The sequence below is a fragment of the Cotesia typhae genome, unplaced genomic scaffold (assembly GCF_013202065.1).
Source record: "Cotesia typhae breed Kobodo isofemale line unplaced genomic scaffold, CoteBio_Ctyphae contig_22, whole genome shotgun sequence".
In the NCBI taxonomy this organism is placed as follows: domain Eukaryota; kingdom Metazoa; phylum Arthropoda; class Insecta; order Hymenoptera; family Braconidae; genus Cotesia; species Cotesia typhae.
The window spans coordinates 5,777,698-5,799,383 of NW_027423728.1; the positions used below are offsets into that span (position 1 = coordinate 5,777,698).

The following is a 21,686-nucleotide window of genomic DNA, read 5'->3' on the forward strand; positions in this document are numbered from 1 at the left end:
AGTTCAAAACACAGCAGTATATCCAGGAAATGCAGATTCCCGAGGAGAATCAGAGACTAGACTGAAGTAGAGAGTTGAGAGTAGAAAGAGAAGAGACTAGTCATAGTAGTACAGAGAGTACTAGTCTGTCTGATGTGCAGCAGTAGACCAATTTAACGTAGTGCCTCCTGAGAAGTACCACCACGTACATTCTCCTTATCGTACTTGGTCTTACCTTATCCTTACAGCAATACTAGACGGTGCCGTCTATTTAACATGCACAAATATTTACTCAAGCTATACACTAGCTCTCGCGCGTTCAGCTCAACTCATCGGCAGTTGACTAACTCCTATTTCACTCACAGTACAGAGTTAACGTATATTTATATATTATAAACATAGGTACTGAGTTCTCAGGTATAGCACACACACTCTTCGGCTCACTACTGCATGCACAGTGCCCAGTATGGTGCTGGAGCTCCAATCGTGTTATGCTTTTCTATTGGACCCATACCTACAAGCCCGACGAAAGCCACCTACCTCTCAGCTAAATATAATCGAAGAACCACTGTGTTGTCTTGGTGTTTGCTGTCTTCGTGCGGTAATCGTGACCGACGTGACTCTCAGGCGTAAGCTGGTGCACGTCACGGTCAAACGGAATCTAGTGCCGGTTTACAACGGTCCTCACTACTCCTTGCTAATTACTAATCACTCCTCCAACGTAATCATTACCGACACCTTTCATTATTTTTTAGTTTCATTATTAGTATCATTTGTTAGATTAATGTTAGTTGCGATCTTTTGTGACGACCAATGGAGTTCAATTTTCTTTAACGTTCATATTGATTTTTTAAATGAGAAAATTTGGCTCTATAAAAATAGAAGCTTTACTTCGTACGTCGAGTGTTTTATTTCTTTACTCTGGTTTTCCGAGTGATGACAGTAAAAATTCGAATATTTTGGCATTAATGATTAGAAAATTTTGAGAATAAATGGAAAATTTATTTAATTGAAATTTTTAATTTTTTGCTTTGGAAAATTGAAAATTTACAAAAATCAAGTTTTTCTTCAGAGGCCGATTGCCAAAAAATGAATTTTTGTAAAATTTTACTATTTGAAGTTTAAAGAATTAAAACATTTTTTCTTTAAAAGCTTATATTGAGATTTAGTTCTAAGAGAATTTCGAATTCAATTAATCGAATTGTTAAAAAAAAAAAAAAAAAAAAAAAGATCAAAATTTTGCTAGAATTTGTTAAAAAAACAAGTTTTCGTTTTAATTGCGACTGAATTTGGTGATTAATTAACACTAATGTGACTATAGAAAAAAAAAAAAAAATTTAAATATCATTTTGAAAAAAAAAAAAGGAATAAAAATAATTAAACTTAAATTACCAAGTATTTCCCAGTTTCTCAACTTATTTTTTTGTAAATAAACTTGTGAAATGTTGCGAGAAGCTTGTCAGCAATAGTTTGCGTGGGCAGCTTTAGTTTTCCCGGTTCTAAAAGTACTGAAAGAAAATACTTTGCTCAGTCTTGGTACCGGGGTCTGTATATAGCGCTCAAGCTTTTTTTTCCACTTACTTCATTAGACTTTTTTATCTTCCCCGGCCCAATCAATACCACCCGTTTACGTTTAGTTCACAAAATAAGAGTACAAAAAAAGACCATCAAAATAGATTTAAAAAATTACAAATTAATAATGATTAATTAATTAATCGGTTTATTTATTAGCAAGATTCAAGGAAACAGAAAAAAAAACAACAAGAGCAATAAAAATGCTTTTAGTGACCTGGAGTGCGATTAAAGTGCTGTTTAATTTTTTTCCCGACTTAAACTCGAGTTCGGAAGTTCTGGCCGTCTTTTTTTTTATTACTCGAGTTTTTCTTGTACGTATCCTACTGAAGACAACCAGAAAAAGGAGGAACAGAAAAGGAAAAGCTCCACCGGAAGGGGTGGGGAGAATTGAAAAAAGAAAAATGAAAAACCGGAAACGAACGCTTGGAGATAAAAGGGGTGCGACTAACGTTTGGTCCGGCGTGCCGTTTAAAACCTTTAAAGTTACCTTTTACACGATTCCCTACTATTTCTCTTTGAACTCGTCCCAGATAAGGTTTCGGTTGAGTAGTTAGAGACCTCTTCAAAGTTGGTACTTTTTAAACATAAAATGTCCTCACTTTACTTACTACCTATTGATTTTACATTGTCATCATTCATTCTACGTTATTTTTAAAACTTCGATCAATACGATGGAATCTTTCATTCTTTTCAATTATATTTTAGGGTTTAATATTAAATTTTTTTTTTAGATTTTATCGGTTGAGATTTTTGTTAAGTGTTTTATATTTAAAAATATGCACAGTAAAAAATTTTACGTCATTGCGTCAAAAAATTTAATGTTAAAAATTTTTGTGTCAAACATCTAACACTTTTATGTGTAAATTGAAAATTTGTTCTGTTAAATAAATACAAAAAAGTGTTAAATATTTAACTTAAAAATTTTTAACACAAAATTTTTTGACGCAATGATGCAAAATTTTTTACTGAACATCTATCTTCATACATAAATATATGCAGTATATTATTATTATTATATAAATAATAATTAAATAAAAAAAAATAAAAAAACTAATTTAATCAGAAAATCAGTACCTGAAAAATTATGTTACTTTATTATTTTAAAAGAAAGCAAAAAATATTAAATTTATCACACTAATAGTATTTTCAACTACATAAATTCTTTTGAGTGTTGAAGTTGAAAAAATAATTCAGTATTTATGATCCTTGTATATTCAAAGCGATGCAAAAGTGATACCTGTGAGTCAATTCGTTACAGACTTAAAAAAAAAAAAAATATTGATATTACATAAGATAAGTAGTCTCGGTGTCTGTTCGATCAGACGGATCTAGCTCGGTGTCACTTAGAGCGACTTAAAACCCAATCTAAATAAATAAAAATGAGAAAATAAAGCAAGTAGAATAAGAAAACGCGTGTAACCTGATGTGTATCTTACTCTCCTTTTGTGCTCAGCAAACTTAGACGCCTGCAGGCGGTCAGCTAATCGATCGATCCTCGCGTCGTCTTTAAATAATCACCGGGTTGAGGACCAGAAGGTCCGGTAGATCCTTAATATCTTAGTAGAAAGGGAAGCGAGGCCTATCGATTGATACGCAGGCTTACTTCTGCACATTACCTATGGAGACCTTGAGGATTTTTATCGGCGAGAGAATACAGGTGTAATCAGTGGCATGTACATTAGGCAAGCATCCAAGAGAAGGTAGAAGGTAGGAGGAGAGAGGAGGATCGGAAGATCGATGATGTACCGGGACCTCTGAGGATGCTCCACATCATCACGCGTTTCACCCTGAGGTGTATGGAAAATAACTTCTTACATCGCCTCGCACTTTAATGTTCTTCCACTCGATGTTTTCTACACGTGTCTCTATAGATTGTGTGTTTGTACATATATTTCTACATTTATATACATCATCTTTCTAGTCTTTTGTATATTCATACGCCGACAACTCAAGAGCCGCCTCACTGTTGTGTAGCTTATGGCGTATACGTAGCGTTCCCTTTCATCTGCAGCCTTTCCAATGCGTCTAAGGCAAGGTGAATACAAATATTACCCTCGCGACTTTTTCTTAAACCACAAAAGTTAATATGAAACGCCTTGAGCATTCCATATCCTGCTGAGGATGCTAACACTCAAACGCTTTATCCTTTTTTACTATGAAAGATTTTTACCAAGCTTAATTATTACGCTTTTACAAAAAAAAAAAAAAAAAAAAAAACAAGTTATATAAAAACTTTTGCTCTGTGATGTCAAATAAGGAGAATCTGAATTTGTATCAATGCTGGGTCAAAAAATTGAAAAAAAAAAACATTGATTCAATTTTTTTTAAATATTTAAATTTATTTATATTATCAAACGAATGAAAAATGTTACATTAATTTTTTTAATGAATTTTTGAATATGTATTTTGTTTTTTATGAACTAATAAACAGTATTTTTTTTTTTTTTTTTTCATATAAAAAAAACAGATAATTCACTTCATGGAATTTTTTTGTACGTTGTTCATAAGTACATTGTAATAACTTTTTATTTATTAATTTCTAAAGTTAAACCTGGAAGTTTTAAGATTTTTAATTAAAGTTAAATCTGTATTTAATTTTTTTTTCGAAAAGACCCAATTTGAAATCGTGTTTGCTTACCAAATTATCGAGTTGAAATCATCGTGAAATTTTAAAATATCTCATTAGTTAATTTTTTTATCAATAATCTGATTGAATATCAAACTAATGGATTAGTAAAAGTTTTCCAGTATGATTGAGTAGCGTGTGGGTGACTAAATGCGAACAATGCCGGCAGGACATGTGTGCGTGGAAACACGCTCGGCGATGCATGAGAGGAAACTTTCACTGAACATTATTAGATACGCGTCGGAATGCGACTACCGTAACTCACACAACCTCAAATCGTGCTCTCTACTCTTGATTCTATATTTTCTATGTGTTTTATCGAGCCCTGGGTACAGTAGTGTATCCCAAGGAAAATTGCATAATTGATTTCTCACCCACCTTCGGCTAGTGTATGCTGTATAATGTGTAATATATAAATATAATAATATATGTAGTTAATATCTGCTTACGCTACATAACTATTTCTATTTCTATTTCTACCTGCTCTGCACTGTTAATGTACTAATACTAAATGTACTAATGTACTAATACTAAATGTATTTATAAATATAATGCACTGAAAAACATTATCGTTATTATTTTGTTGTAATTTAAATTTAACGCCTGAGAAATTTATACAAAACTACTGTTTTACCTTTCTCTAATCAAATCACGTAGCTTTTCAATCTTTAATTTTAAAATTCGTTAATTTTTTCCGGAAATTGATTTAGTTGAAAAAAATTTTTACCGGGTCGATTTTTATTTAGCAATGATATATTTTATGAAATTAATCAAAGACAAAAAAATTTCGAATAAAAAAAATCATTTTTATGAATTTGATTTTCTTAAATTAAGCAAAAAATTTTTTGAATCAAGAAAAAAAAAATCATAGTTCCAATAATTTTTTTTTAATGAAGACAAAAAAAAACCATTTTTAAAAATTTGATTTTTTTGAATTGGACATTATAAAATTTTTTAAAATAATTTTCTTAGTCTAAAATTTTTTTTTTTAATTAAGTAAATTCTTCTACTAGTATAAAAAATCACTAATTATATGACCCAAATAAAAATTTCTAATGACGGAATTTCCATATTTTAATGATAGGATTCCAACTGGAAGAAATATTGTTATTAATAAAGTTATTTATGCCCAGACACTGGACCGTAAACTATGGTATGATTTACATCGGCCATTTCGCGAATGACGTTTTATACGGCAATTAAAATATTTTTAGCTCTATTATTGTTTAATGGCTTTATTTTATTTATTATTTTATAAATAATTATAAAATGGTTACTCGATAAAAATATTCAGCATATCTCGAGACTATTCAGGTTGGGTCAGTTGAGTTAGACGCTTAATTTTGGGTCAAAGAACAAATTATTTCGGTAGCAATAAATCTTCAAAGATTTTAAGGACAATGTTAAAACAATTGAATGAATTATTTAAAAAATGTGACATTTGATGTTGAAAAATAATTTTTTTATATTAATAATTATAAAATAGTTGTACTGAAAATAAGATATCGGAAGGAAATGGCTATTTAAATTTTTAGGCGAGAATGAACATTAAACCGTGCAATAAACAAGTGAACCGATAATTATTACTCGATTTTATTTCCAAGTTTATAAAATCCGTGCTTTTAATTAAAAACTTTCCTGGATAGATGGAAAGGAAAAGAGAAGGGTAGAGAAAAAAATATTTTCAATGTTCTGTTGATTTCAATTAAAGCTGAATTGAGGACTGCCTCTGACAAGACTCACACAATCACTAAATCCAACTGATCCGAATTTTCCTCCATTGTTCCGGAATATTTTTAGCTAGTAGTCACAAAGGGTTGGCCTGCTGATTTGTTAGAGTTTTATTTTACAAACGAGCGTCATCCTCCACGCAAATCAATCTGTTACAAAGCGTAAATACAAAAGTTAACTCGTGCTGGCAATCATTTTCAACGGTATAGTATAATTAACGATACACGCTGTGATTTTTACTAGAACTAAATAAAGAGACATAAAAATAGAAATTTTTCTTTTTTTTTTTTTTTTTAAATTCTTTTACACCGGATTTTTCCTTTCTCGGTGCGTATAGGGAATATACGGGAGCATATATAAAACAAATACTCAAGTGAATTCTATTCTAGTCTATTGTTTTTCTTTTATTTTCCTCAGCGTGATTTATAGTTGATTTCACTCGACTGTAACATTCAATTGTGTTGCTATCTAATTTTTAAAATATCGAGAAATTTCTACTTCACAGTCAGCATTTTTTTTTTTTTTTTTTTTTTTTTTTTTATTTCAAAAGATATTGAATTAATTACTTCATGTGAATAAAAGCAAATTAAAAAAAAATTTTTTTTTGTGGCTTAAAAATGACAAGTTCATTTTATGGAGCCTTCTCTTTGAAAATTTACATCGATTCATTGTGTTTTACGATATATTATCAATCAATAAAATAATTTTTAGGGGTAATTTAAGATTGTTCAAAATTGTCAAAAATCAGATTTTTGCTATCAATTTTGTATTCTCGTTATTTTTATTATTTTCTTGGATAATGATAATGAAAATTTTGATTTCTAAAAATCGATCAAAATTTAAAAAAAAATTATATTATTATAAAAAATATTAATAAGTTTTTTTTTTTTAAGTTTAAGAATTCTATTTTGAAAGTTGTAAAAATCTTGAACGACCCTGAAAAAACTTTTTATCTGACTGATTTTTCGAAAGGGCTTCTAAAATGTAATAACATATTTTCATAGAAGAAAAAATCAAAATACACTTTTTTTGTGACACTTTGATGGGTAAAAATTTTATCAAAAACGTTAAACAATTAAAACAAATTGAATGAACAAAGCACTTGTCGAAGAGAATCGCAAATTCACTCGCACGTGCGGGTCGCATAATCTCGATGCAATCTGGTGATTGTTTGGTTTGCTTGCCGGGTAATGTCACAATTTATCTTAACTCTCATAAATATCTCCCCGATAAGTAGGTGTCAATGTAACCATGCCTATAAATTAAAACCGCAATAAATATATTGTTAATAAGATACAGATACAAATAAATAAAAATTACAGAATGAATTTGATGTAATGTAATGATTCTGTACAAATTAATAAGATAGTATCTGCTTGTCTGATCGGAAGCCTGTGTATGAGATTACCAAATCGTACTTTTTAATCGTTAGCCACGATAATAAAACCTGTTTTCGATCCATGCTTGTATACCTATAAATATAAGTATAAATATAAATATATGAATACATTATTGTATTATGTATGCACACCATTTAGCCAACACTTTGCTGCCCGTTCAATGTTGCGTTAGATCGTTAAAGAATGCGCAACTGAGTGGAGGCGATATGAGAAACTGGCATTTATTTCTTATCGACATTTAAAGCTTTTTTTTTTTTTACTTACACTTGGAACGTCAACTTTTTTAATTTACCGCCCTGCTAAAAATGTTTCGATAACTGGGTCAACTCATTGATAGTAACCCGTTTTATTTTTAAATATTCCTGGTAGTTGGAATAAGTTTCGCGAGATATTAATGGCGCTTCAAATGTTTCTATATATTGATGGCGTCTAGAAATAAAAAAAAAAAAAAAAAAAAAATTTTTTTCTCTCAAAAAAACCTTTGCCGAAAAAAAACAAAAACATAGATTTTTTTATGTTTTCATACATGTCTTTTAACTATATTGTGCAAAATACTAAATTAATTGGATGTATTTATGGATAAACTCAGTTGACAAGGTTTCTGCAATCGTGTGTTAGCGCACGCGCTTTGCTTATTGCACTAACCTTCTCATAGCTTTATTACTCTTCCGCTGTCACAATATAAGTAATTTATTTATGAAATTATGTTAAACATTTCACTACAATTAAATGTATTGGCGACTGCTGCTTTTTTTAATAAAAATTTCTTACATAAATATTTTTCTTGAGATATTTTGACTAAGTCGTAAGTTATAATCGATTTAACTCAATAAAAAATTATAAACGATTATGAAAAATATTGGAGCATTAATTCAATTATATTTTGCATGAAGTATTAAAATTTTATCGGTTTAATTATTCGATGTTTCTACCTCATATAATGAATAATAAAGTTATAAATAACTAAAAACAGCTTTTTTACAAAATCCAGATTAATTTAATACTAGAACACACCCGAAGGCTTCAGAATCTGAAATGTGCAAAAAGATAATTGGAAAGGTTTAAGAGATTTTTTAAAGCCCTGTTTAAAATCGTGAGGTGCATATTTAATAATATTCAATGTAATATGTGTACAGGTGAAGAATATAAAACATAAAATATAAGATATAAGGTAATTTAATTATGATCTTGATGAGTAAGATCCTTTCAACGTTTACGACAATATTAAATGGCTTACGGCTCAGAGCAGAGCAGAATGCAGACGGGAGGCTCCGGAGGTTGTTGTTGGGTAATATTTGTATAACTTGTACACCTCTATTGTGAAAATAGTATACAGAACCGTTAAGACAAGTCCGGGCAGGTGTCTTTCGTGATCGTTAAATTACTTTCGGTTTTACGAGCTACGTGACGCAGCTGTGGCTTATTCTTCTTACACTCTTTTCTTTTCCACATTGTTGCTTTTTTGTTCGCTATACGGCACATATTACGCTAAAATATAACCGCTAAATGTTGGGCTGTGTTTAAACCCATTCTCGAGTTTTTAAAAATACACTCAATTGTTAAATAAATATATACATTTTTCTTAGCTATGAATTTTTACCGATAATTACTTTTTATTGTTACGCTTACATAAAAAATAATTTATTCTATTTCTATCTACACCTGGTGCCCAACCCGGGGCTGCAAATTGACGTGACCCGAATCTGTCTCACAAATATTTTGTCTGGGTTTTATGCCTCTCTATTTTGTGACAAAACTATTGTGTATATTATACTTTGATGTTTTTTCGGTTTAATTTATTGGCTGATAAATACGGGTTTATACTTTTGGAGATATAAGAAAATTAAAAAAATTTTTGAAGTATTAAAAGTATCTGTTAGTGTGAAGCGAAAAATTTTTAATTGATTCATTTACTCTGTGAAGGATTTTATTTAATTTATAAATTAAAAAACACTCTGATGAGTGAATTCTTTTTTGTTATTAAATAAAAAAAAATTGTTATTAATTTAAAAATTGATATTAACTTTTTTTTTTATTTTTCAATTTCCATAAATTGCATTTTATGATAAATTCTCTCTATAATAATTTTTTCGAAAAAAATCCTAAAAATTATCACACAAAATTTAATTTCAATAACATTAAAGTAATTAATTTTATTTAGGATTTATCAACGTGACTTGAAATCAAAATAATCTTTAAAAAAAATAACAAAGTAACTTTATAAATTTATTTATTTGTATAGATCGAAAAAACTAAAAAGATGAAAAAATTTTACAATTCCAAAAAATTTAATTAAAGAAGAAGATACTCAATCCCCATTTCTAGAAAGTTTGAAAGTTAAACTTTGAAGATAAGAGACGTGACTTTTTGCAAATTGCCGATTAATTCTCAAAATTTTAGCATTTGTTTACTAACAAGTACTTAAATAAACTGAGAAGTGGAAAGGAGCTGAGAAAAGATTAAAGTTAAATGTATCAACAGAAGTGGAAGCACTGATGTTGATGTATGTTGTGTGTGTGAAATAACAGTTTGAGTTGGTAAAATTTAGTAACTGGAAAAGTTTAAGCTCAGAGTTACTGACTTGCTCACACTCTCGGTCTTTTGTTTTCGTCGGTCGGCGCTATGCGTATAAATCCATTATGCATTTGCAAGAGTCAACTTCACCCTAATAGACCTCTCCTGTTCCCAGGTCTCGCCCGTGTGCTTGAGTTCGCTTTCATCAGCACACTTACAGGAACCGAAAAAATAGATGAAGTTAAATGAAAAGTACAAAACTTTTCACCCCAGCTACCATTCGAGTCTCCGAAAACCCTCGCCGTTATTTTAAGTGCCGTCAATTCCAAGTTGTACGAGTTTTATCGACTGCGTTAATAGCCTGGCTAAAGTTTTTAAATTGAAAACCAAGAATAATTTCCCTGGAAAACATGCTACTCGATGACTTAGGAACTATTTACAGTCTTTAATCATTTCTACCATCAATTACTTTATTTTTTTTTATTCATGTAATTTTTTTATTTTTTTTTTTTTTTAATACTCCAATATCAGTTTAATTTGTTAGTCATCGATATCGAGTGTAAAAGTTCTCGGGAGGTGTTACATATCGAAAAAAAAAAAAAGAATTATTCAAACAAAATTATTATAAAATAATATTAACACAAAATTTAAAAAGAACATTTTTTCATTCTAATGTTATGATAATTTTTCTCTAATATTCCTATAAATTTAATATTTAGATTATCTAATGTAAAAGTTGTCGAGAGATGTCACATTGCAAAAACAAAAAATTATAAAACATTCTAAAGTAATTATTTTTGGAAAAAATGTTTTTAAAATTTTGATGCTAATACGGTATAAAATTTTGAAACAAAAAAAAATTTTTTTGAGTACTTGAATATTAATTTAATATTTAGGTCAGCGGGACCAAGTCCAAAAATTGTCTAGGAGTGTTACATTAAAAAAAAAAAAAAAAAAAAAATCATTGACCCAAATGTTTTAAAACAATTTTTCACACAGAACTTGAACCAAAAAACTTTTCGTTGAATTTTTATATTGTAGATATAATTTGGCTTCAATCTCAAGTTTGAAGTGACATTAAGCCAAGTTACACGAAGCTTAATGAACATTATATATTGACCTTTTGAATGAATAACTTGACTTCCTTATAGCACAAGCCCTAGAAACTTTAATGAAGTTACAACTTTAACTTAAATTTGAAGAGTTTTCTCTAACCATTTCCATAAATTACAATAGTCTTTACATAATAAACTTTTCTTTTTGTTCCAGGTATGCATTGACCGGCAACGAGTGAGTAAATAACGAATTACAACTGATTAAGTCTTACATCATTAAAGAAAAATAAAAAACCGGCCGAGATATATCGACAATGTCAGTAAATGATTGACACGAAAAATCCAATTTCCCCCTAATTCAGTGACTGGAGCAAACCGGCTCCAGTGAATGCACGTAACATATTTATATTACAACGAAATGTGTATCAGAACAAGCAAAGTAAAGGCGGATGCCGGAAATGAAACGTCAAAGTTATGCCCGACGTATCTTTTAAATCGACATCATGCCAAACATGTCCGTTATTTTTAGTCTCCTTTCTCCCTAGCCCTTTATTTAATATTTATTTAATATTTTTTTCTCCGTACCAGTCTCTCCATTTACGCGGAGCTGTCTCTTTGAATCGGCTCGTCCGGTTCGGATGAGAGTTGTATAATGCCTATCGTCCATCAAAGAAATCTTTAAATATTCTATAGGTTAGTTTTCCGCTTAAGGTGCGTCAACGACCGGGCTCTTTGCATTGCTAAGAGATTCTCTGAATAAATCGCTAAGATAAGTCGCTGTACCGTTCATCTTCGGCCATCTAATCATCTGTTTCTTCAAAACATGCGCTAATAACAATTAAAGCAAAAAAATTCCTTCAGACGGCTCAAAATTAGTCATTTTTTTTATCAATTTCTTCATATAAAATAAAACAATCGTATGTAATTTTTAGCTTATTTTTTTTTAATTCAAAGAGTTTTTTTTTTTTTTTTTTTTTTTTTTTTTTTTTCAAAATAGCGGCTCAGTGAAAATTTTTTCGAACTACTTTGGGGTAAGGTCCAAAATCACTGCAAATTTTTTTTTTTTTTTTTTTTTATTTATGTGAAGGAAAAATAGTTTTATATTTCTGACATATCCTTGGACAGAAATCTTCAAAATTATAAAAAGGATGAAATTAAAAATAATGTGAGCTGAGTAAAAAAAAAAAAAAGCCAAAATTATAATTTTGAAATACTAAAAAAGCAATTTTTAAAAATTTCTAAAGAAAAAATTACCTCCCTTTATGAAATAAAAAAATACCCAAAGTAATCATCTGCTTCTAATGAACCCCAACACTTTCTCTTCACTCCTTCTTGTTCTCGTTCTTATTCCTATTAAAATTCAAAACAGAATCAGATTGCACCCAATTATTTACCCAAGCGATTAAATCGAGCACCAGTAGTTATTTATGTAATTTTAACCAGAACAGATGATTATCTGTACAATTTTCTGAGCAGATGATCGGACGCGTGGACTATTTTCTTTATGGAGTTCTTTAAAGTGGAGATACCAGTAGTTTGTATGTAAATAGCTTATACGAAATGACCGAGATGGTTATCGAGAATCGTGTGAATGGTATCTGCCATCTGTACACACTTCTGGGTATTTATGGGCATGCTTCTGAACGTATTCCTCCACGTAGAATAAGCAAATAAAAATTTTTTCACGAATATGGTATGGCTTCGGATCGAATTCAGTGATAATGACAACAAACTACGTACAAGTCGTTTCGGGTACGGTTTTGTTAGGTCACCATTACATTTTTTTGTTTTATTTCCACTTCAAATAATATGAGTTTTGTAATTATGGCTATACTACAATCATTATCACAATTACTATTATATAAAGAACTGTTTTGGTAGATATTTGTGACGCAATCTTACGCAAGAGCGTAGACACGTGTCTCACTCTACGCTCAATCGAGCTTATCTCATCAACATTTTATTTTCTGTGGAACAACTGAGTCTAGAGCGTCATATTATTGTTCCTATCATTATTATTATTATTGTATGAGACAACAATGCAAAAAAAAGTTTTCAAATATAAATGAGTTGCTCAAAAATGAGCGCACACCGGAAAGTCCCGGTTATGACACAAGCTGTGTAATGATTATTCAAACATATCACTACACTATACAGCGTTCATATGTGTATGTTTGAGTTAGCCTTCAGTCAATAATTTCATCCTGAAATTTTGTTTATTTAATGTTGAAACATTACGCCAGAGTGATAAAATGCTGCCCAAGTTTCCGGGCAAATGATAATCATGATTTGATTCCAACATTGGTCCAGTTATTTTCATTTTTTATGTCCATTGATACATGTCAGTCAATTTCGACATATTTGGGTTGATTTTGCCGTGTAGATTTATTATTATTATTCTTTGATTCATTAAAATAGAATATAAAAATAAATTTATCGAGTCAGGAAAAATAGGATATCATATAGGCGACTTATATTTTGATTGAAGTAAATTATTATATTTGTATTGTGGGAAGGGTATAAGGGTATTAATAAACTAATCAACTGTTTGGCCTAATAACCTTGTAGGGGATGCAGTCGAATATATTATATGTTTGTTGTATTTTATAGTGTTCTACAGTTTGTAGATTTGCTATACAATAATTGGTATTGAAAATTTTGAATCAATAAGTTTAAAAATTTGCAAAGTGAAGAAAACATTTTGAAAACTTACATATTTTTAGTCAAAGTTTACCTTTTATGTCTATGTAGAAGTTTCGATACAAAATATTTGACTTTTTTTGTCAATAAATTTTAATGTAGTTAGTTCAGATATATACTTGTTATCAATTTCACATGATATCGAAGTTAGTTATATTTGAATAAATCGAATATATGGAAGGTTGCTCCTCATTCGCTGATGGAAATAAACTTCAGAAAGTTTTCATATTTCCCAGAAGCAAGCAAGCGTTAATAATTTCTTATTGCAGTTTGTTTAAAATTTCTGACGTGTTTGGATTATTCTCAGTCTATTCGAATGTAATTAGATAAATTCGAGATATTTCAATCTGTTCCGATACATTCAGACACGATGAAGTCTATTTCCGTGTACTCAATTACACTTAGAAAATTGTTTATTTGATTAAAATTCATAGATTTATTGAAAATAACTTAATTCGAATTTAATACGAAAAAGTTTGTTTTATTCAAATTTGGATTACTTTGAACCAAATACTATTTTGTTTTGGTTTATTTGATTGAATTCGCCCATTTTAGTATTTCATTCAAATAAAATTCTCTCAACTTGTTTTATTTTATCTCATGTTTTCCTTTATTTCAATTGATTTGATCATCCCAATTCTATTCACTCCATCGGCCGATTAAATCAAAACTGAAATAAAATCGAGGTTTCGGTTCCGTGTTTCGTTGATAGCTCTGACAGTTAAAGTAGTAACCGAAACTGGTGCGACGAAATGTTATTTCGGACAAGTGGCAATAGCTGGGGAGGTTGTCCGGAACAAATTGGTTGACATCCCGCTTGAATGGCTCTCGTGGGTGCCAGTTGTAGCTGTCGTCTTCTCCTAGACTGGAGACTGGAGATCTCTCTCAAGAACTGTGAGAGGTTTAAAGCCGCAGGGGTTTCAACCCGCCGGAAGTGGGTAAGCAGATGGCAGCATCAGGTCTCACTCCACGATTCCTTGGCCTGCACATTGTAGAGTCTAAGGGACATGAGCGACGTCCGTTAGAGGATTTCCCTCCGGAGAAATCAACTTACCAAGTTGTCTTTCCCTTACTGATCTTACGCGCGATCTACACTCTAAGAAGAATATTTACTTCATGAAAACTCTAGATAAGACCTTCAATTTTTTATGTGTGGAATAGTACTTTCTTCATAATTACAACACAGTCCGGTAATTTTTCTCGTTAATTTAACAGTAAATTTTGAAGAAAATTTCTTTCCGTATACAACAATGATCAGTTCTTGCTCAATTACAATTAACTTTAACAAACTTTTATAAAATTATTATTCTAATAAAATTTTATGCAATTAGTTGAATATTATTGGTAAAAATGTACTACAACGACCTTAGTAATTTTTTGTTACTATTAGCTATTATTCTGTACATTTTTTCAAGTGAAATAACCTTACAATAACAGTACATTTTTATATTTTTTTGTACATATTTCATACATTATTCATTTATTTATGATATATTTTTGATATAAATTTTCTCCATGTGAGATATTACTGTACTCGTAACGATGTAAAAATTTCTCAATCCATCAAAATCCAGTTTTTTTACTGCTGGACTCACTCGTCCCAATTCGACAGACTTTTACCACCATTATGGAGCACCACTATTTTAGATTTTTTATAAGCACACCGTGAAAATATAATTTAGCCGATGCAATCACTGATATCACACATGTGGCTACTTTTGTTTTACCATCGATCGTTTACTTTTTCAGTGAGAGCATTTTCGAATATTTTGCACTCTCCTAAAAAGGGGTAACTGGATCCGCGCATATATATTTAAGCATGTGTGTATATATATATGTATATATGTATGCAAGTATTTGTGATTCAACGAATTCGATGGATCGAAGCAATAAAAACTCGCGTTCCGGAAAAGGCTTTTTGTATCCAGCCGCCGGCCGAATATCCGATCATATTTATCCGTTGGCGTGTGGAACATATTGCAGACGGTACTCAATTGAGTTATGAATTCATGCTTAATACGGGGTGTGAATAACCCGCGGGGAATAATCCATACAAATACAGGCCAACATCTATATACTGTTATTTTTTGTTGTTCGAATTTACGAATGTATATCTGGTGAAGTAATAAAGGGATGGTTAGTGAAAACGTGCCCTAGTGAATAGGATTATTCATCGCCACGCGATTATTTTTTCACACTTGTTTTGGTTCGGATAAAATTCTGGCCAAATTAATTCCCATTCGATACCAATTGTTTCTGAAATGCCTGTTCATATTCTCGCGCTTCAGTTCCCAGGCGTCCCTCTAGGTGGTCAGTGCTAGTGGGTAGGGATTTTTGTAACTAGAGCGTAAAGTAGCGATTTGTGTACATTTTTTTTGTCTTTCATCACAAATTTTTATTTTACACATTTTACAAAAATTTTTTTTTCACGGGATAAAATCAGATTTAAAAATTATAAGTAAAAACTCAGTGATGCGGATGTGGTGACACTGTCACGCTTGTTGATGATCTTCCCACGCAAGACTGAGATTCAGCTGAGACAAAATTAAGCAGCCAGTCCTGGCTGGTACCGTAGATACACAATGGTAACCAACTTAAGCAAAACAATAGTAATCTTGGGTTTTTGAAATAATAAAAAGTATAAAATGTTATAAAGCGCGGTTTTAATCTCGCACCGTCTCAGCGTCAGCAGTTAGTGCTTGAGCAGATAAGTTAAACTCTTCTCTAGTATTCTCACATCAGTAGAGTAACACCCGTGATGCGAGATCTCACCCCCACGGATTTTCTTACGGCTGATGAGTTTCCGTCCCGATTCTGCGGTCTCCTCTCCTTTTCTGTTTTCTGTACTATGGCACCAGTACCGAGTGCAAGAGTTAAGAGTTAAGAGTTAACAGCCGCGAGTATTCACCAGAACACTGCGGAGTCTTCTGAAGGTGGAATGCCACCTCGTAGCTCATCTCACGCATACAGAGGATGATGAGAGTACCAAAGAGTTGAGATAAACAGCTGTACCAGCAAGCAGATGCTTTCTAGTCTTAATGACAACGAGTCTTCATGCCGAGTAGTCTCAAGCTTCCAAGAGTTTTCATTCTTTTCAGTGGTCATCCGCCGCTATAAACTACTCTTCTCCTCATTCCTCATCGCCATTAATCTAAGCGGCAAAAATTTATTTAAAAAAGAATATCCAGTATAAAAATAAACAACCGAATTGTGGAATGGATCAACGGGCTCTCTTCGTCCAATTCTTGGGGTACGTTTTTTTGATCAGTCGATTTGCAGATACGCTTGAGATAAAATTTTTTTTACTCCTGTGATTTTATAAATTATTGCCGAAAACTTACAGAATATATAGATGCAGATAAACATAAGATATTCATTTTTTGTCCATATTTGTTTTGTAAAATGGAATTGAAACTCAACTTCATTTTTCGAATCATGTTCGATGGTTCAATACAACAACGATAATTCTAAATAATAACCGGAAACTTGAAGTATCACAACAAAACAATGGCCCTCGAATTATCTGTATTGAATCGATACAGAAAACTCGCAAAACAAATAAATTGATAAACTCAGTTCACTTGAGCTATTTTTTATTATTAAATTATCAAGTAATAATATTTAACTCAATTTATCAAATTCGCCGAACAATTGACCTCGTTCATCCATTATTCATCCGGTAATCCAGTGAACAAGTGCATTTTATATATACATTTGTTTTTAAATTCACTGAGTTTTAAATTAGAGTATCACTTATCAACAAATTTGGTTATCAAATATCTAAAAGCGCTGATTTCTGGTAATTAATCCGCTGAATATTTCATGAAATTCTGTTCCGTCAATAAGTAATAACTGGTGAATAATAAATACCATCGGAAAGGAATATTCGCTGGGACATCCTGAGTACTCAATTTCCTGAGTCCTGACATCGCTTGACCCTTCTTACCAACTCAGTTCGGTTCGAGTCCGCCTCACAATTAATTATGAACGAGGTTTCAATTTACGTCACAGAATATGGTGGGACATGTATGTTAGTTGGTTGGTCCTTAAGGTCGTAAGTTCGCCACGGGTTTCGCTACAGTGTCGTCATCGATAAAACACCGACAGAATATTTGCAAGCGAACTCACAGACAGATACATTGCCCTTTTATATTTAAGTTAACGCCGTTAACTATCATATCCTCGGCGTGTCTCGGCAGTGCAATCGCATTGGACCCAGTCCATAATTCTCCAGTACTCACGCTCGGTACTTCTGCCGTGAATTAACGAGCCACCAAAGAAGTAGACAAGTCTGGAGTCTAATTTGCTGGTCAAAAAAAGAACTTATGGATTGAAAGAGGAATATTGTACAACCGGTTGCCCGGGAGATGGAGAAAGATTGCCGGAAGGAAAAGTTATCCCGCTTGCGTAATCAATGACGGACAAAAAAAGACCGAGCAAACGAACAAGATGAAGAGAAACAGGAACAAGACAGACCTTGCTGTTAGCTAAAGGTTGTAACGGATCTTTAATTTTGCTTAAGTATCTGTACTAAAATTCCAAGTATTCGTCCTCATGAAACTTAAATTTGTATTTTTTTTTACTATTTACACACAAAAAATAAATTTCTTGCGTCAAAAAAATTTTAAGGAAAACAAAATTTATTTTGGAGCAAGAAGAAATTTTCTTGGCTCAAAAAATTTATCTTGTCTCAAGAAACTTTGACTTCATTCAAGAAATTTTTAATCTTCCTTGATATTTTTTTAAGCCAAGAAAATTTACACTTCAGTCAAGAATTTTTTTTCAGTGTAGTTATTTTATCAAAATTATTTAACTAGGTCAATAGCAAAATTTGTTAAACTAACTAACTAGTTAATGTTACTGCAACAAATTACTTTTTAAACAAACTAAAGGGTCAGTAAATATTAAACCTCCCCACTAGCTTCCGTTACAATCTCGATTCCAATGATCTTACTATCCAATACAAAAATTGGAGCCCTCTCTCAAGTTTGTCCACTGTATTGAACAGTTTTTGAATTATAAATAATTCGGTATGTTCTCCAGCTAGAGATAAAAATGAAAAAGAAATTTTATTGAGCAGTAAAATAATTTCTGGCGGAAGTAGTTGTAAGATAGTTGATATGTGTTTTTTAGAGGAAGCTGGACCCGGTCTAAAGGTCTAAGAATATTGCGCGTCCGGACAAGTATTGCAGAGCACTAACAGTTAAAGCGTCAGGTTATTACAGTGTTTTAGTGGGTTATATAGATAAAGCTGGAGCTGGGTTTATCCATTGCGAAGGACCACTCGTTATTGTTCGTAGTTGTGTGCCGGTCGAGACATCCTGACGCCATTTAACTCTCGGTCATGCTCCTTTTAGCTCCCTTTAGCTTTACTTACCCGTTAGTCAGCTACTGTTTCTCCATTTCGCCGACACTTCCTCCCGCTGGTATGCTACTTATATTACCTCTTCTATATCTAATTCTTCTCTTTATGTTATTCTGTTCTTCTATTCTTACAGACTCGACTGGGACTCTTAGACCGTCTATACACTCTTCTCAGTTTTATGTACTTGAATCTTTTCAGCTCGATGTTTGTAATTGTACGGATTTCCTGTCGGTAATTTTCGAGTCCTTCCTCAACATTAAACCATATTCATTTTTAGAAATAAAAAATTATATTTTTATTTAAAGGGTGGAATTGCACACACTTTAAAGGACGAAAAACGTTATTTTTAAATCATTTTTTCTGAAAAGGCTTTTTGGATGTTTACATGACAAAAAACAATTTCTTAAAAATTTTAAATTTGTACACTGTAAAAAATTTGAAAAGTTTATTTATTTTAAATTAATTAAGTATTTATTTTAAATTTCTATAAGTAGCATTTTTTGATAAATCCTCTCTATAATAATTTATCAAAAAATCATAAAAATTGTCATATAAAAGTTAATTTTATTCAATTAAAAAATAATGTTAAAAATTTATTATTTTTTACTTTTTACGTTAGAATTGATCAACAATACTTTAGAAACAAAATTATTTTTATCAGAATTTTGTTCAATGTTCCAAAGTCAGATTTTTTGGAAAAATGTAATTAAAATTTACAAACTCGAATTTTTGATAAATTATTTGAAGTATTTATTAATAATTTTGAGTATGAAATTTGTTTCAATTAAATGAAAATTAATTTAAGTTTTAATTAAATTAAATTTAATTTAATATAGTTTGAAATTTAAAATAAAAAAAAAAACAAACTCTGCACTCGGATGTTTTTCATATTAAAATCTATATTAACTCTACTGAAAAAAGAAAGTTCCAGATTTACTCCAGATGCGGAGCGTTTTATTTTTCTACTCAAGTGCTTTAAGTAATAGGGATGAAAATTCACTCCCGATTTTACACAGTGAATAAAAAGAAGAGGAAATAAAGAACGAATGGGCGTAAATACGAATGAATAATTAATAGAGTGCAGACGAGTAACTTTAAGTAGAGGATTTCAACAATTAGCGGAATCGATCGTCTGGTTATCTCGCGATGAATGCCGTTTGCAGCAAATAATACACGTGTTTGCGTGTTACCCGTATAATCGCATAATTACTATATTGAAAGCACACACTCGACTGCGCTTCGAGGTAGGCTTCAATTATATTAAACATAAATGCATCAATGTTGGACGATGTTAGTGAAGTAAAGGGAACCAGGCTAGTAAGCCTGAGCCTTTGCCACTCATTTCGTGACGTAAATGAGTCATAAATGGCATCACGTTGTAACCTCCTATTTCCGTGCTCTGACTGTGTTTTTATGTACTACATACATTCATTATAATAACCCCTACCTATATCTATATCCATACCTCAACCTATACTACACTGATCTACTGATATATGGATACATGATACATAATATATGCACTGATAGATACGTATCATTTTTTTATATGATTCTTATTTACATACAGACTATAATTTACTTTATCTAATATACTAATAACTACTAATTTTATTCTATTATCAGCTACTGATTGACTGTTAGTACAATTAAATGTTCTTATATAAAGTACAAGTGAATCATAAGGTCTAGCTTAGAGATGTTTGCGATAAGATAAAAAACATCTAATTTTATCAACAAGTTTTTATTTTAATCATTATTACATTTTTTTTTTTAAATACGAACAAAAAATAATTTTTACATCAAATAAAAATATATTTAAAAATTTTGAAAAAGTTTAAAAATACTTGTTTATTTTACTAAAGTCAGATAATCTTAGCTCAGTTTAACATAATTAAATAGTTTAAAACGCGCACGTTAAAATTAGTAAATTAAAAAGTAAATTTTCCCCTTCACTTATCGCCAAACCAGTCGATAACCTTAACCGTGGATATCATCGGAAGTGAGTCTCGTTAGTTCCAAAGCATAGCGCAGTTCAGAGCTTTCGTATCTCCTCGCTTTGTTCGTCGAAAAAGAGTCCTTCCCGGGGCGAAAAATTTTTTATCCGCTGTTTCCCCGAGTGGTCACCGACCCAGCAAACAATAGTCTATTCACTAAGAAAAAACAAAAATTACAATCTGCTAACAGAGTATTTTCGCTTCCACACTACTCTTTTCATTTTCATCATATCTCGTTCAATTGTCTGACGTCAGTCAGATTCGACTACTTTTTTCTCTTAACAAAAAAAAAATTGGCAATTTTTTTTCATAGAATTTCCGTGTTTGTTTTATGAAATATTCGGCAGTTTGTTTGCGTTAAAGTATGATTGAATGAACATTATTTTATACAATTTATTTAGTTGATTTGTTCGGTAACATAGTACAGTTATATATTCTATATTTGTACATATTTTCGGGGCAAATGAAACTGGGAACGGCATCAGCACTTTTGTTGTGAAATGCAAGGGATAGTTGTGTATTTTTATATATTTTCCGGGACTGTATTGGTAGCGGTACACAAGGTTAGGGCCAACGAACCGTATCCGAGTGAGAGCAATCTGTTACACGTGACCAGCTGGCCAAAATGTCCCACGCTAACAGCTCACTAAATTTCATCGGTTCTCTACACACTAGACTAAACTACGGGCACAGTACAAAATACAGTAGACTGCACTGTACTACACGGGCCAACTACACCCCCGT

At 31.3% G+C, this 21,686-nt stretch overlaps 1 protein-coding gene across 1 annotated transcript in view; it reads left to right on the plus strand.

The window, feature by feature from the left end:
* Nucleotides 1–11,134, plus strand: part of LOC141538460 (CCR4-NOT transcription complex subunit 6-like) — a 144,189-nt gene extending 133,055 nt beyond the window's left edge. The window contains exon 6 of the mRNA XM_074259922.1: nucleotides 11,095–11,134. Within this exon, the coding sequence (XP_074116023.1) occupies nucleotides 11,095–11,119 (25 nt within the window). The 3' untranslated portion in view covers nucleotides 11,120–11,134. The remainder of the gene's footprint in view (nucleotides 1–11,094) is intronic.
* Nucleotides 11,135–21,686: the final 10,552 nt, after the last annotated feature.